General features: G+C 38.3%; 1 protein-coding gene across 2 annotated transcripts in view; it reads left to right on the forward strand.

Moving 5' to 3' along the window:
• Positions 1-12,431, forward strand: part of LOC118978260 (UDP-glucuronosyltransferase 2B31-like) — a 34,566-nt gene extending 22,135 nt beyond the window's left edge. Inside the window, exons 4-5 of one of the 2 annotated variants that reach the window (XM_037033626.1) lie at positions 2,565-2,784; positions 11,929-12,431. In XM_037033626.1, coding sequence (XP_036889521.1) covers positions 2,565-2,784; positions 11,929-12,208 — 500 coding nt within the window. In that variant the 3' untranslated portion in view covers positions 12,209-12,431. The remainder of the gene's footprint in view (positions 1-2,564; positions 2,785-11,928) is intronic. The other variant, XM_037033625.1, reaches the window with a different exon arrangement.
• Positions 12,432-17,962: the final 5,531 nt, after the last annotated feature.

Here is a 17,962-nt window from a genome sequence, read left to right on the forward strand (position 1 = left end):
TACACCAAAATAAATTCAAGGTGGATAAAAGACTTAAATATAAGCCATGACACCATTAAAGTCCTAGAGGAGAACATTGGCAGGAAAATCTCAGATATTTCACGCAGCAACATTTTTACTGATATGTCCCCTAGAGCAAGGACTATAAAGGAAAGAATAAACAAATGGGATCTCATCAAAATAAAAAGCTTCTGCAAAGCTAAAGAAAACAGCATTAAAATAAAAAGACAACCAACTGGATGGGAAAACATATTTGCCAATGATACCTCAGACAAAGGTTTAATCTCCAAAATATACAAAGAACTCACAGGACTTCACTCTAAGAAGACAACTAACCCAATTAAAAAATGGGGAAAGGCCTTGAACAGACACTTCTCCAAGGAGGACATACAGAGGATCCAGAGACACATGAAAAGTTGCTCAATATCGCTAGCTATCAGAGAGATGCAAATTAAAACTACAATGAGATACCACTTTACACCAGTGAGAATGGCTATCATAAACAAAGCAATAAACAACAAATGTTGGAGAGGGTGTGGGGAAAAGGGGACTCTGGTCCACTGTTGGTGGGATTGCAGACTGGTACAACCATTATGGAAAACAGTATGGAATTTTCTCAGAAAACTAAAATTGGCCTTGGCTTTTGACCAGCAATTCCACTGCTAGGATTGTATCCTAAGAACCCGAAAACACCAATCCCAAAGAACATATGCACCCCAATGTTCATAGCAGCACAATTTAGAATAGCTAAGATTTGGAAGCAACCTAGGTGCCTGTCAGTAAATGAATGGATCAAAAAACTATGGTACATATACACAATGGAATTTTATGCCACAGAAAGAAAGAAGGAGCTCCTACCTTTTGCAACAACATGGATGGAACTGGAAAGCATTATGCTGAGTGAAATAAGCCAGATGTTGAAGGAAAAATACCATATGATCTCACCTCTAACAGGAAGCTAAACAACAAAACAAACAAACAAACAAGCAAAATATAACCAAAGACACTGAAATAGAGAACAGGCTGACAGTGACAGACTGGAGAAGGGAGGGAATTTTCAGGGGAAATAGGGGAGGGATTTAGAGGAACATATATAAAGGATACATGGACAACAACCTAGAAGGGTGGAAATGGGAGGGAGGGGGGAGCACGGGAGTGGAATGGGATGGGAGTAATAGACAGATAACTGTAATTGAAAAATAATTAAATAAAAATTTGAAGAAAAAAATCAAATCATTTGTCAGGTATATGTATTGAAAATATTTTCTTTCAACTTTGCTAGGTAGCTCAGTTGGTTAGAGCATCACCCTGATATGCCAAGGTTATGTGTTCAAACCCCGGTCAGGGCACTTGAAAGAATCAACCCTGGAATGCATAAATATGTGGAAGAACAAATTGCTCTCTCTCTCTAAAATCGATAAATCAATGAAATGAGAAAAAAAGAGAGAATATGTTCTAACATGTCTCCTCACTTTTGTTAATCGCTTTTTATATTTTTACCCAGATTATTCTCTTTTAATTTGTCTACTGGCAACTTGTATTCATTTCCAAGTCATAAGAGAAACACCAATCATCTATGTAGGCCTTCACTGTCTCTCTGGAAGATATAGGGGCCTTCTCCTTTGAATTCTGAAAGATATTATTTTTGTATTAATGGTACACTTTAATCAAGGTAATATGCATATTGTAGCAGGAGAAAAAGTACAGACCAGCATCTGTGGTTCTAAAAACTTCCAGACACAGCCCGACAGGCTACTTTCTTTGTTTTATTGGAAACACGACATCTCTGGTATGAACCATGAAGACATGTGTGAGAAATCTTGATTTCAGAAGAATGAGGGCAGGTTTTCCTATAGGATCTTTTCTGTCTAGCCAAGCTGGCCTTGTACCTGGTTAACATTCCCTGCGTCAGCAAGTTACATATGTCTAGCTCAAAACAAGCTATCCCTAGGGACTGTCTCAGAGTCTCAAATTTTAAACAGCACTTTGTAAATCGTTATATATTTTCATAACAGATTTCTCATAAACACCTACTGAAGATCATTTACCAACTTCAGTTAAGGTTGAGGATAAAACAAAACATTGCACTACTTTACTACTCTTTAAAAGGTGTATGGTAGTGTAAAAGACTACAGTATCTCTCTTAGTAACAATATCAGGGATGAAACATAATCAACATGTAAGCCAAATATGCCAGGCCAGGAATAACCAATGACACCGTGCTGTCCCGGACTTTTTTCTATTGGACTTTGTTGCAGTACTTTTGAGAATTCTCCTGTTGTTCTCAACTTCTTAAAATTGAAGTGCCCTGGGGGTGAGACCCTGGTGCTAATCTATTGCCAAGCTCCACTCACTTTCCTGATGAACCAATTCATGATGATACCGTGAAAGGGTGTCCATTGTCCAGTGGCTACACCCATATTTGCCAGCGCATACTTCCGAAAGACATTTTAATACAGTCTGAAGTGCATACTAGTCTGTTCCTGAATACACCTTTATTTCCAAACACTCATTTTATTCCAAGATTTATAATTCATAATTTGCTTAATGTCACCCAATCCTAGGTCATCCAAAAACCAAAGCCTTTATAACTCATGGTGGAACCAATGGCGTCTATGAGGCCATCTACCACGGGATCCCAATGGTGGGCCTCCCTCTGTTTGGGGATCAACCTGATAACATCGCCCACATGAAGGTCAAGGGAGCAGCTGTCAGATTGGACTTCAACACAATATCTAGTGCAGATTTGCTCAAGGCATTGAAGACAGTCATTAATGATCCTTCGTAAGTATCACATTTTTAATAGTATTTATAAAAAGCTCTCTTGTCAAGGATGCATATGAGTTTCATCCCATTTTAAGAGACTAATTTTGAGATTATTGACATGATTTAAGTCATCTTAAATCTACTGTTATTTTCAACCACTCATTTATTTCAAAGTTACATTTTAAGTCCATGTTTTTAATGGGTAGCCAATTAGTGAAACAGTTTTCTTCTCCAGTAAAATAAAGGGGTATAGATAATTGCAAAGAGACCTCCTTTAAAAAAACATGATAGAACACATAGCAGGAATAATGATGACCTAGAAGATTAATCGTAGTATCTCCCAATTATATACCCAACATTATTGAAAATATAAATCTTTTTTTATTCAAAAACTTATTTTCTTCTAATCACTTAAACAGATTTACGGATATTATGCACATAACTATATGTCGCATGTTTACAGTGCTATGAATCTATTACCATAATATAATTTAGGATATTTTCACTCTCCCAAAAAGCAATGTTATATGCCTTGGAAGGCACTCCCGTGCCCCTCGCACAAGTAACCATTAATCAATTTTCTGTGTCTATAAATTAGTCTTTTTAGACGTTTCAGTATAAGAAGACCATAAAATATGTGGTCTTTTGAACCTGGCTTCTTTCATATAGCACAATTTTTTTTAGTTTCATCTCAGTTGTAGCTTTGTTTAGCTGAATAATAATCTATGATATAAATATAGCACATTTTACTTATCTATATATTCATTTGTGGACCTTATGCTTGTTTCTAATTTTGGCTATATTATAATATTGCTATCTAAGATTTTGTTTGAATATAGGTAAAGATGTCAGTAGTCACAGAAAATGTAAACAGACTAAATCACTTCAACACAAGCCAGACTGGATTTTAAAAATTAAGTCTATATATTATTCAGAGGGCTTACTTGAATAGAAGTGTACAACAAGATTGTAAAAAGCTAGAAAAATGATCTATTTCAACAGTGATCATAAAAAAACTTAGGTATATTATTATCAGACACAATGGACCAGAAGCACCACTAAAAATAAAGATTAACTTTTCTAGTAATAAATAGTTTAGTTTCAAAACAATATAAATTATTAATGGGCAACACCTATGAATAAATCCCCAAATTAAAAATATAAATAAACAAAAAAGTCCAAAATATAAGTTTTTAGTCATAGTAGAATGTTTTTAAGGATCTTTATTCTATAATACAAAAAGAGAATAAAAAAATGAACACAATTAAAGATTTGAAACCCAATTTAAAAGTGCAATCTTTGACATATATATACCAATGGAGAATATATAATTTTAAATACATAAGATATGAACACAAGAAAAAATAAGGAATTCAACATATATCCTGAGGCAAACGCCAAGAATCTTATTTAAAATTTGTCAAATTGTGAAGAGGATATGTCCAATCAAAGTAGAAGTAAATTTTTTAAAAAATCTGAACTAAAAAATTCTAAATTTTAAAAATTAAGCAGCATTTCTAAATAATTCATAGCCAATACTGAGATCTTTATCATACATGCACCTTCTTCTCAGCAATTTCACTTCTAGGTATATACACAACAGAAATGTATGAATATGTAGACCAAAAGACAGACACAAAAATAGTTGCATCAGCAATAGTAGAAATAGCTAAAATATATATTAACAATTCAAGTGTCCATTTAACTTTATGAACCAATAATGTGCTACAGTCATATACTGAATTCTCGACAGCAATGGAATCAACTAATAATTGTTATGAAAAGACAAAAACTAGTAAGTATTATTGTATTCCCCCCATACATATAGAAGACAAAATAATCTATGATGTCAAAGGTAATGATAGTAATAATTTGAAGAAGGGATTTGTGACTGAAAGGTCCAAGAAAATGGGGAACTTCTGCAGCTTGTGGTATCCTGTATCATTACTAGGTAGTAGGTACGTTGATGTATTTACTTCATGACATTTTGCCAAGTAGTTATAAAATATAAAATTTTCAATTCCTTACTTAGATATGTAGATTTTTTATGTTTTTATAATGAAATGTAGGGTACACTTTATACTATACAGTATTTTGTTTTGTTGTGCTTTGTTTTGGGGAGGTAGCAATTTATACTCATAGACTGATTTCTGTCTTCGCTAAGAACCTATGTAGCACAGACTTGTGTGGAAACTATTACAATTTCACACATAAATACCATACAAGATAATATCTCTTAAAAAAGTCAAATAAAGAAATAATATATATTTCAAACAAATGACTGGTTAATCCCGCTATTGTTACAAGCCAGCAGAGATGAAGGAATGAAGTCTAATTTAAGAAAGAATCAATGATCAACCAAGAGCTGATTTTCAACTGCCAACATAAAAGTACAACTCCCCTGTTGCTAGAGCAGGTTGTTAGGGAGCCAAGTAACAGTTTGGAAGGCTGGCTGATCTCTTTCCAGAGCTGCTTTGAGGGTTATCACCACTGTCTAAGGCACTTATGTTGCCAAGACAGGAAGGAATGCCCAAGGGTCTCTGGAGAGAGTTTTGGTTAATGAAGAGTCACCCTGCCCAAACCGAATCTCTCAAATAGTGCTAACAAACTCTCAGTATTTATGTTTCCTGGACATAGTTGCTTCGCCACACCTCCTCATCAATAAGCCCCCAGGTGGGAAACAAGAGCCTCTGCTTATGAACAAACATGAAGAGGGAAATCCCAAAAGGAATTTTTTTCATTTTTACATCAAACCAAATACTTTAGTCTTTGAAATAAACAGGCCAATTAAAAAGATTTAACGCATAAACAAGTGGATTTGAAATCACATAAGCAATGCACATGTATTTAAAGATCTATGGATCATAGTGAAAAAGTTCAAAACCATAGAAGAAATGGCCAGGGTGCTATTAGTGTGGTCAGTAAAAGCTCCTCTGACACAAGACATTGACCCCAAGGCCTCTGTCAGAATTTAAATGTAGCCTTGGGTGTTACAGGGAAACCTGCTCTAAAAGGGGGACAGAGGAGAAGGAAAGGTCACAAGTGCTGAGGTGGAAACACACTTGGCAGCTTCAGTGAACAGCCAGAAGGTACAGGTGCCAGCAAGACAGTGTGCATAGGGAAAGAGATAGGACAGGTGGTTGCCAAGGGTCTGTCCACTGTCACGCTGAAAAAATTCAGCCAAGTAAATTTGAAGATGGAATGGACTGTAATAAGTGACTCGTGAGTGGTGCAAATAACAACTAGCAACTAGAAGGGTTCTCAGAGGTTTTGTATGAAATAGAAGGTTTGTATAGAAAGAAGGTTGTGCTGGAAGAATTATTAGCAAAATAAAAGAAAGGATTATTTTTAGAATACACATGTCTTTCCAGGAATGGGACTGTTTTATGAAAAAAAGCCCAGAACCAATTTGCCTCTTTGTCCCACATAATAGAAGAATATAGTTCAGGGATGGCGATAATGAAAATAAGATTTGTTTCAGTTTTGTAGAGGGTACAAATTCTGGGAATCAGAACCACAGTGTCACGCCTGCATTACAGTGCTCAGGCTTTTTCTTGGGGAGAGAGGGTGGGGGTGGGGTTTTCTTTTTGGTGTGATTTTCTATGGCTATGGGACACTGACATGCTGTCTTTCATGGGAGTAAGGGGTGGGAGCTGAAAGGGGGAGTCCTGTAGCTTCTTTCTAAGTTCATTCAATTCCCTCAGGTGCTGTCTCTCTATTTTCATCAGTGTTCCTCCCTTCCCTAAAACTCTGTGGTATCTCACAACTGCAAGAAGTGTCAAAAGAAGTCCCAGACCAGGGTAATTTAATCTAAGTATTTTCTGGTTAGGGAGGAGAGGCATAAACCATTTACTCTCAAATGTCCTTGGTTAGGGGAGATAAGGCCTTGCGATTCACCAGCTGGCTTTAAGTTGCTCAAACACTTTGGCCTTGTTTAATAATCTTTTAAAACTACTTTATTGTTCATGTTATTACAGTTATCCTAATTTTTCCCTCTTTGCCCTCCCCTACCCAGACCCTCTCCACTCCCTCAGGCAATCCCCACACTCTAGTCCTTGTCCATGGATCATGAACATATACTCTCTAGCTACTATATCCGCTATACTATGCTTTACATCTCCATGACTATTTGCTAACAATCAGTTTGTACTTCTTAATCTCTTCACCTTTTTCACCCATCCCCCCTGACACCCCTCCCATCTCTCAACCATCAAACGAAAAGCTGTCTGTATCTATGATACTGTTTGTGTTTTGTTTACTTTGGCTTTTTAGATTCAATTTTTGATAGATACATATTGATTACCATTTCAATGTTCCTATTTTTTAAATATTTTATTTATTTATCTTTAGAGTGGAAGGGAAGGAGAGAAGGAGAGAAATATCAATGTATGGTTGCCTCTCATGAGTCCCCTGCTGGGAACCGGCCCGCAAAGTTCCTATTTTTGATCTCCTTCTTTCTGTTAAAGAAGACCCTTTAACATTTCATATAATACAGGTTTGGTGATGATGAACTTTTTTAGCTTTTTCTTGCCTGAGAAGTTCTTTATCTGTCCTTCAGTTCTAAGTGAAAGCTTTGCTGGAGGAGGAATCTTGCTTCTAGGTTCTTGCTTTTCATCCATGAATGTTTCTTGCCATTCCAATATAGCCTGCAAAATTTCAATGGACAAACCCGCTGAGAGTCTTAGAAAGCTCCCTTCTAGGTAACAAACTGCTTTTTCACTGTGGCTTTTCAGATTCTCTCTTTATCACTAACCTTTGGCATTTTAATTCTAATGTGTCTTGGGTTGGACCTCGTTTGGTGTATCTTTTTTGGGACTGCACTTTCTGAACTTAGATGTTTCTTTCCTTCACTAAGATAGAAAAGATTACTGTCATTATTTTTTCAAATAGGTTTTCAATTTCTTGCTTTTTCTCTTTTCCTTGTGGCACACCCATGATGCAAATATTGATACAGTTGAAGTTTCCCAGAGGCCGCTTACACTATCCACATGTTTTTGGATTCGCTTTCCCTTTTTGCAGTTTTGATTGGATGTTTTTTATCTCTCTACGTCCAAAATCACTCATTTATTTCTCAGGCATATCAGCTCTCTGTTGATTCCCTGTAACCTTTTCTTCATTACAGTTTCTGTATCATTCATTTTAATTGGTTCTTTTTATGGTTTCTGTGTGCTTTTTTATGCTGTTGAAGTTCTCTCTGGGTTCATCTGCTCTTCCCCTAAGTTCACTCAGCATCGTTTACAACTAGAGTTCTGAAGTTTGAATCTCGTAGGTTACTTGTCTGCATTTTGTTTGGTTCTTCTGGAGTTTTGTTTTCTTGTTTATTTGGGCCATGTTTCTTTGTCTCCTCCTTTTGGCAGCCTCCCTGTGCCAAAAGGACTTTGTTGTTTCTATGTACTAGGTACAGCTACTATGACTCCCTGGTTTGGTAGAGTGGCCTAAAGCAGTAGGTTTCCTTTAGAGTCCAGTGACACAGCCTCCCAAACACCCAAGCCAGGTACTAGACATGGCCCCACCATGTGGACTGTTTATACTCCCCTCTTGTAGTTGAGCCTTGATTGCTGTTGGCAGGTCAATGACAGGGATTTCCCCAAGTCCATCAGCTGAAAAACTGGCTGTAACCACTGACCACCCACCTCTGACCACTGTAGAAGATCAGTTGTGCACAGGCCCATGCCACAGAGCAACACTGCCATCGGCAGGACTCCTGCACCTGCTGAGTCCACCCCTTTGGTGTGCTGTTTGGTAGACAGTTGGTGGGTGCTGCTCTGACATGGTATGTAGCTATCCATCAGGTACACTGGCTCTGTGGTCTCCTAGAAGGCACAGGCCAAGATCAGCCAGCACCTGTGTTCTTTCCAGGGCCACCCAGTATAAGCTGCAAAACAACCCGCAGACGGCTGCTTGGCGTGGAGGTGCCCAAGCAAGCCAAGCTGTGAACCAGCACCAGATGGTGCTCTTGCCAGGCCTCTGGCCACTTAGAAAGAGGTACAGAGCTCACTGAGGCCAAATGCTACTTGTTTGAGAGAACTTAGGAAAATCTGAGGCATAAGCCAGGATGAGCCACTCATTGGAAAAGCCACTGTTAACAGCTTGGGGGAGCCTGAAAGTTAGGTGGAACAGAGCCTCAGAAAATAACAAGACTGGGGCAAATAGTGTGTGTTGTAAACTGCATTGCCTGGTTTTAGGTATTGTATCTCTACCCCTTGTGGCTAAGGGTGAGGGAGAAGCTCTGGAATGTGAGCTGCAGGAGACAAAGCTTGTCTCTGGAAGCAAATGCTGCCTCAGTTTTCTCTCCCTGCCCCCAAAGCTTGGTGTAAGTCAGTGATGGGTAAGACCCGTCACAGTGGGGGGCAATCTAAGCCAGACTGGATCACTTGGGAGGCCTTCATGGAAGGATTCAGGGGGCTGCAACAAAGAGCAATGGACTCTTGCCACCTTCTTTGTCAAAGCCCAAGTCCCCATGTTCTCTGGGAGAAGCACTTCCTGGCTCTAATCCCCTTAAGCCTGAATACTTGTTGGGGAGGGGTGCAGCTCCTTGCCTTGCTGGAGCATATCCTGGGAAAACATCTGGTATCACAAAGACTTCCTGATAAACCTGTGAAATCTGCTCTGCTAAGAGTACTTTCACTCATATGTTAAGGGTTTGAGCAGGAAACCCTGAAACTCTGTTCCTGACAGACACTGACTCAGACTCTGAAGCCCTCAGATTTCTTTGAAATGTTATCTACTGTTTGATCCTTGCCGCCCTGTATTCCTGTGTATTACAACCCAATTAAAGGCTATGGTTGAGAGGACTCTAGGCCTTTTTCTCCTCAGAGAAACTGGCCGCTGCTGGCTTTTTTCCCCAGAGAAACTGGTCACCAGCCTATGGCCTTTTCCCTCTGGGAAAATGGCAACCCCTCCTCCCTAAACAGTTCATGTCATGTCTCGGCCACATTCACTTTCATCCTTCGCACACTGGGGGACTCCAGTAAAGTCGAACCCACAGGTAGGAGCCAGGTTGATTGTGTCTCACATATGGCACGTCTTAACCCACTCAGAAAACGGCTAAGGGGTCAGAAAATGACCAGTGGCCTCTGTGACCACTTTTGTTTAGGAGAAAACTGTTGCCCAGCTTTCACCCTGATATGAGACAATTCCGTTCCATCTCATCTGTCCCTGATGCCTTCCAGTGTGCTACTCCAAAGCTGGAGCTCAGAGGGAGTGACTCTGAGCAGGTCTGTGTGTGAGCCCTTTGAGAGAAATCGTGTAGCAAACTAGCAGTTTCTCTCTTCCACAGCCTCAATTCCCACTGGTTTCTAAAGCCCTAAGTTATGCACACTGATACTCCCAGCACTGAGACCCAGACTGGGCACACCTGGTATGGGGCTGGGACCCCTTGCTTCTGACATATCCCCCCTGATCTTTATCTGCCCCATGTGGGTGTGAGACCAACCTGTTCTGCATCAACACCCCTACAAAGAGTTTCAGTGTTTTTTTTTCATTAATTCCATACATGTAGGGCTTCCATTATCCTCAATTTCTGGCAATTCTGAAGTTTAGTTGTAATTTTGACATGGTGATGTGAGGAGGCAAGCCCTGTTTACCTAGGCCACCATCTTACCTTTCACATTGTCTCAGTTTCCTCATTCCACTTGCCCAGGAATTTTCCTAGCTTCTTACTTTCCTGTCTAAATGGCAAGGGTTTAAAATGCAGATCGCATCTTCTTCCTATGCAAGAGACACAGGACCCAAGTGTCAGATTACCTCATTGGATTCATCAGAAAATTCCAGACTGATTACTAAGCATTCCATTTATTGAAGAAGTTGAAATTTCAATGAAATCTGGAATTAAATCAAGGTTTGGCATTGTGTTCTTTTTCCAAAGTAATGCAACTCAGGGCCTATGGTCTGTTTTTTTTGTTTTGTTTTTGGTTTTGGTTTTTGGGTGGGTTTTTTTTTGAGGGGTGGGGACACCAGGTAGGGTCTTGTTGGTCTAAAGAGATTTGGAATTTATTCTGAAAAGATTGAGAAGCCAAGCAGAAATTTCGAACAGGAGAGTTACATAATTTTACGTGTTTCAAAACAATGTCATTCCGGGTGAGAAACACACAATAGGTCAAAAAGTAAGGTAGAAGCTGAAGGACTAGTGAGGAAATGTTTCTCCTTCCATGATACAATTTCTCTTCAAAAAGGTTGCAAGCATTGTCCTAACACTGCATTTCACCTCTCATTTATGTCTGTGAAAGAATATCCCAAAGTACTACAAAATTTTTAAGTTTTTTTTAGCCAGAAAGAGAGGACTTCCCTAAACAACATCAACACATGACAAATTGCTCTGGAGAATGGCACTGTGGCAGTTCCTTCTTTTTATTTATTAACTTTTTTTGCATTTAGAGTCAAAGGAGAGAATGTAAGAAAAGTTATCTGAAGTTCATTTCTGGTAGATTAAGGAGGTGAAAGAAAGTGGAGGAGGGTGGGGGAGGGTGAAACTCTAGGATAACACAAAAAGTGAAAAGGAGAGATACATACTTCTTTTACATTGGCAGGTACAGAATACTTCTCTCACATTGGTGGACACAGAATAGGTAACATTTTACATTTATAGTAAATTCACCTGGTATGTGGGCAACAAGAGATGTTTGAGGTCACTGTGCTCTGCTGCCCAAAGTCATGCCTTTGAGAAATTACTCAGGCATTTCAAGGGTCTGTTATCCTTGATGCATAAGAACAATGGACTGGCTCTTTTAAGGTACAGATTAACCTTTTACTAAGGAAGCTATTGGCCTGGGATGAGACTACTCACCAGGACCCACCCAGTTAGAAATTTATGATCAGATCATCCTGTGTGGTGACCTGTGTCACTGAACTTGTCCACCTGCTGTGTAGCCCCTGTTTCGTCCACAGGAATAGCCATTAGAATGGATTCCATGATTCCTCTGCTAAAAAGAGGTGACTCTCCCACCCTATCTTCCATCTTTATTTTGTAAAATATTTGTCATCAGGAAATTTCAAATTTAAAGTGAAACCATCTATGAAGACCTAAATAAAAATACACCTCCTCTGCAATTCTATAACACATATTTAAACCTATGTATGACACTTCAGAAACCTTTCATGGGAATAACTCATTCAGGCATATTACTTCCTTTCAATGTTGGTACCCTTGTGTTTCTCCTTCAGATATAAGGAGAATGCTATGAAATTGTCTAGAATTCATCACGACCAGCCAGTGAAGCCCCTGGATCGAGCTGTCTTCTGGGTTGAGTTTGTCATGCGCCACAAAGGAGCCAAACACCTGCGGCCAGCCTCCTATGACCTCAACTGGTTCCAGTACCACTCTTTGGACGTGATTGGGTTCCTGCTGGCCTGTGTGGCAACTGCTATACTTGCCGTCACAAAATGTGTTCTGTTTTGTTGCCAGAAATTTACAAAAACAGGAAAGAAGGATAAAAGAGAGTAGTGTTTTTGAAGCCTGAAGCTGATATACTAATACATGGGACCCATCCAGCTTATTCCATCAAGAAGTAGTTGCTCCTCCTGGGACAAAATGACTTTCCACAATTTAGCTTCACATTTGAAAATTTGCTTGCAAGTGAGCTCCACTTCTTTAAGGTTTATACATATGTCATGCCAAAGATAGATTTGGTAAAAATAAAATGAATAAAACCACATTGATTTATATATATATATTTCCAATTTGTTAATCCAACTTTAAAGATATTAAGGAAGGAAATGTTAACTGTCTCGAGCATTACACAAGGACACAAGAACTGTGAGTAGTCTCTCCACATATCAATATTATTTCACAAATACTCAGAATATTTTAGTTACATTTTGCTACAAAATTACAGTTTCATCTTTTGCTAAAGAAACTATATAATAATTAGAAGTGTGTATTCAGATTCTCCTTTCCATTTAATTTTAGGAGACATGCAATGCTCCCTGCTTTTGCTGTACATCCAGACTCAGCATAACTTGCGATTTAAAGACATGGCACGCTGCTTGCTTTCTTCTAGTTTAAGTTAGTCTTCCACCAAAACGTACATGGAGTTAGAAATATAACAACAGTTGGCCACTTCCTGTTATAAAACAGAGCTGTTTATGAACAACTGGTTTCAGTATCTAATTCTCTTCAACTCAAAGCCCCTTAAAAATTCATCTGGTTGTAGGCCCTGGCTGGCGTAGCTCAGTGGATTGAGCGCGGGCCTGCGAACCAGACGATCGCAGTTCGATTCCCAGTCAGGGAACATGCCTAGGTTGCAGGCCGGTTCCTTGCAGGCTAACTACCAGCAGGGGATGCACAAAAGGCAACCGTACATTGATGTTTCTCTCCCTCTCTCCTTCCCCTCTGAAGATAAATAAATAAATAAAATCTTAAAAAAAAATTCATCTGGTTGTTTTCACTCTCATTTCAGTTTTTAATAATGGATGCACACTTTCAATTTTAGATATGGTCATGTAGAACCCATACTCTAAAGGGACTTACTGAATTTGTGTCCTCTCAAGTGTGAGTGCCCACATGTCCACTTCTTGCAAAACAAAGCACAACATCTCTCATCTACATACAGATATAGGGAGCAACTCAACATTTCAGTTCAAGGGAGTTTGACACAATGATTGTTAGTCCCAATGACCACACTAGATCTGCATGTCTCATTCCTTCTCTCTTTCCTCAGATGCCTGCTGTTCCATCCCTCCCATTAACCTAATATAAGAACACTTAATCCTTTAGCATGACAAAAACAAAGAGAATACAAAGCTTTCTTTCTTTTAAACCCAGGCACATTATGACAGACCATAATCAATAACAGTGCAAAAACAAATAGAGTCATGTAAATTTTATTGCAATAGAAAAATCAAATCACAAGGATTTTTAAAGCCCCCTAAAACAGCAGGATTGACTTGGTCCAAGGGACAACACCACTCCTGTCTTTCTTGGTCAAAAGCACCATCACCTAAGTCTCCCAGTAAACATTCTCCAGCATAAGCATGCACTCACTTTAGAAACAAAGTGAAACTTCAGTGATGGGCATCATCCCTGAACAATGTTATCACTGAAATCTCCACGTAACTCTTCTAATGATTTAAAACAACTTTAGAGGAAAACAGAAGTAATGCAGTGCCATAGTAGATGCTAACATTAAATCACTCATATGTAATAAAGACATACCTATCAATAATCACTTTATGTAAATGCTTAAATATTCCAATTGAAAAGATATACGGTAGATGAATGGAAATGAAAATAAGGCCCATGTGCACATTGTCTTTAAGAAGCCCACCTTAGAAGAAAAGATACACTCAGACTACAAGTAAAGGAATTAAATAAAAATATTTCATGGAAAGGGAAAGGAAAACAGCTGGGATAGTAATACTGAAATCTGACACAATAGGCTGTAAAACCAAGGCTATAGTAAGAGACAAAGAAGGACACTACCTAATGACAAAGGGAACAACTCGAAAAGAGGATATAACCTTAGCCAACACCCAACATAGGAGCACCCAACATAGGAGCGCCTGAATAAGTAAAGCAAATCTTGAGGTACATAAAAGAAGAGATTGAGAAAAATACATTTATACTAGGGGTTTAAAAAACTACCCTGACTTCAATGAGTACATCCTTTACACAGAAGACCAACAAGGAGATAGCAGCTTTAAATGACATACTAGATCTAAAGGATTTAATGGATATTTTCAAAGCATTTCACCTCAGAGCCACAGAATATATATTCTTCTCAAGTTCATTTGGGACGTTTTCTAGGATAGACCACATATTATGACACAAAACACGTCTCAATCAATTTAACAACATTGAAATCACATCAAGTATCTTCTCTGACCACAATCCTATGACGCTGGAATCAATCACAGGAAGAAAACTGAAGAAGCACAGAGACATAGAAGCTAAACAACATGTTATTAAACAATGAATGGGTTAATAATAAGATCAAAGAAGAAATCAAAAGATCCTGTGAAGTGAATGAATATAAGAATACAACAAGTCAATATCTGTAGGACTGCAAAAGCAATCCTAAGAGGGAAATTCATAGCAGTACAGGCCTATCACAAGAAACAAGAAAAAGCTCAGGTAAACAGCTTAACTTTACACTTCAAGAACTAGAAAGTGGAACAACAAAGTCCAAACTGAGTAGAACATAGGAAAGAATCAAGATCAGAATAAAAATAGATGAAAGAGTCTAACAACAATACAAAAGTTCAGTGAATCCTAGAGCTCTTTCTTTGAAAAGATAAACAAGATTGACAACCATTAAATAAGACTCATCAAGGGGAAAAAAAAACAGGAAGGACCCAAATAAATAAATTCAGAAAAGAAAAACAACCTCACTCACAAGTACTTCAAAAAGAATAAAATACCTAGGAATAAATTAAAAACATTAAAACCATTAAAACCATTAAAAGATTCTGTACTCAGAAAATTTGTGAGATACTAAAGAAAAAATTAAAGAAGATACAAATAAGTGGAAGCATTAATATCATTAAAATGTCCATATTACCCAAAGCAATTTATCCTGTCAATGCAATTTCTATCAAAATATCAAAGACGTATTTCACAAAACTGGACCACATATTTTTAAAAAAATATATGGAATCACAAGAGGCCTCAGATAGCAACACTGGTCTAGAGAGAGAAGAAGAAAGTTGGAGGAATCATGCTGCTTAATTTCAAACTATACTATAAGGCCATAAGAATAGAAGTATCATGGTACTGTTAAGAAAAAAGAAAGGACACGTAGATCAATGTAACAGAACAGAATGCCCAGAAATAAACCCACACCTTTCAATTAATATTTGACAGAGGAAGCAAGTGCATACAATGGGCTAATGATAGTTTATTCAATAAAATCATGGTAGGAAAAGTGCACAGATGCATGCAGAAAAATTAAACTAAACTACATTTCTATGCCACACACAAGAGTACATTAAAAATGGGTTAAAGACTTAAATGCCAGACCTCAAACCACAATCCTAGAAGAAAACATAAGCAGCCAAATCTCAGACATTACTCGCAGCAATATTTTTCCATCTCTACCTCCTCAGGCAAGGAAAACAGAAGAATAAATAAACAAATGGTACTAGATCAAACTAAAAAGGCTTGTAGAGCCAAAGAAACAATCAAAAGAATAATAAAACAACCTACTGAATGGGAGGACATGTTGCAGATACATCTACTGGGAGGTTAATATCCAAAATTTGTGAAGAGCTTATAAAATTCAATATCATAAGAGCAAATAATCCTATTAAAATATGGGCAAGAGACCAGAATAGACCCTTTTCTAAAGAGGACATATAGATGGCCGACAGACATATCAAAAGGTGTTCAATGTCACTAGTCATCAGAGAAATGAAAATTGAAACCATGGGAGATATCATATGGTGTGCTATTGTAACACATGTCACAATGGCAACCATCAATAGCAAGAAACAACCCCTGGTGAAGATGTCAGTAAGGGGAATCACAGTGCACTGTTAGTAGAAATGCAGATTCTGCAGCCACTGTAGAAAACAGTATGGTCACAAAATTAAAGATCAATCTTTCTTATGACCCAGAGATTCCACTTCTGGGAATTTATCTAGAGATATGCACAATGCTCATTTGAAAACATACATGCACCACTATATCATTTGCAATGTTATTTACAGTAGCTCCCCAAGTGATCATCAGTAGATGAGTAGATAAAACATTCATGGTACATTTACATAATGGATTAGTACTCAGCTATAAAAAAGAAGCAAACTTTCCTCTTTGACACAACATGGTTATAATGAAAAAACACTATGCAATGTATGAAAGTATATGGTACTTGTCCTCCTGCGACTGGAAATAAGCCAGTTGCAAGAGGACAAGTACCATATACTTTCACTCATACAGGGATTCTAATATACAAACTGAACTAACAAGCAACATAGACACAGACTCATATACAGAGTGAAGGCTGAGACCTCTGTGGGGTGGGGAGTGACTTGGAGTTTGTAGGGTTCGAGCCAAAAAATAAACAACTCGTAGATATGGACAACATTGTCTATGGACCCACATAGACAATGCAGGGCAAGGGGGCTGTGTAAGTTGAAGAGGCTCTAGGGAGAAAAATACTAAGAGAAATAAAATTAATATGAACTTCAATAAAAACACTTGCTTGTGATACAAGGTAGCCCCTGGGCTGGACACTGTTTTTAAATAATAAGTCATCTACTTTAAAAATGTATATTTTATGCTATTGAAAGAGTCCGAACACATTACCATTACAGAATAAATCATCATACTTGGGAGACTATGGAAATTGGGTGATTAAATTAAGGCTTTCTTTCTTCAGCACATAAAACTGGCAATCATTCATACAAAGAAAATTCTTAAGATGACTAGCATAGCCCAGAGATAAGTGCTGGGTAGACAGAGAAGTGGTGTAGATGCAATTTCTACCCATAGATGCCTGTCATTCTACTCGGAAAGACAGATTGTAAGTAAGAAAATCTGTGCGAAGAGTAGTATAATAAGGAAAGACCACCAAGCTGGAAAACACCCAGCAGGGGTCATTGAAAGTGATCCCTGTCATTGACAAGTAAGTGAGACCTGAAGGATGCCCAGTAGCAGGAGGGAGGAAAGGGGAGAGATGAAGATTCAAAAGGTAAAGCAGGAAAAATATCACTGACAGTTTCCAAGAAGTCTGAGTTCAGTGTATGAGGAAGAATCTGAAAAAGGAGGCAGATGATGATGGTGAAGTTAAACATAAGTAATTTTAAAGATTTTGAAGCATCTAATGAGAGCATTTGTGAGCCAATGAAAAGGAGAAAGGGGAATAAAAGGCAGATACGCGATCAGATTTCCTTTTTTAAAAAGCCCTCAAGATGCAGTCACTGGATTCAGTTCTACAGGGACCAGCATGGAAAGGCAAAGAAATAGTAGTTTGTTGCAATGTAAACTAGATATTAGAGATAGGACAACATATCCTGGCTGGTGTAGCTCAGTGAAATTAGTGCAGGCCTGCAAACCGAAAGGTTGCCTGTTCCATCCCTTCTCAGGGCACATTCCTGGTTTGTGGGCCAGGTCCCCAGTAGAGGGCACTCAAGAGGCAACTACACATTGATGTTTCCCTCTCTTCCTCCCTTCTCCTCTCTAAATATAAATAAGTAAAATCTTTAAAGACATAAGTAAAGATATGATAACCCCAACTCTTACAATATAAACCTCATATAT

This window comes from Sturnira hondurensis, unplaced genomic scaffold (assembly GCF_014824575.4).
Source record: "Sturnira hondurensis isolate 20B ecotype Veracruz unplaced genomic scaffold, ASM1482457v3 Scaffold0021666, whole genome shotgun sequence".
Lineage (NCBI taxonomy): Eukaryota > Metazoa > Chordata > Mammalia > Chiroptera > Phyllostomidae > Sturnira > Sturnira hondurensis.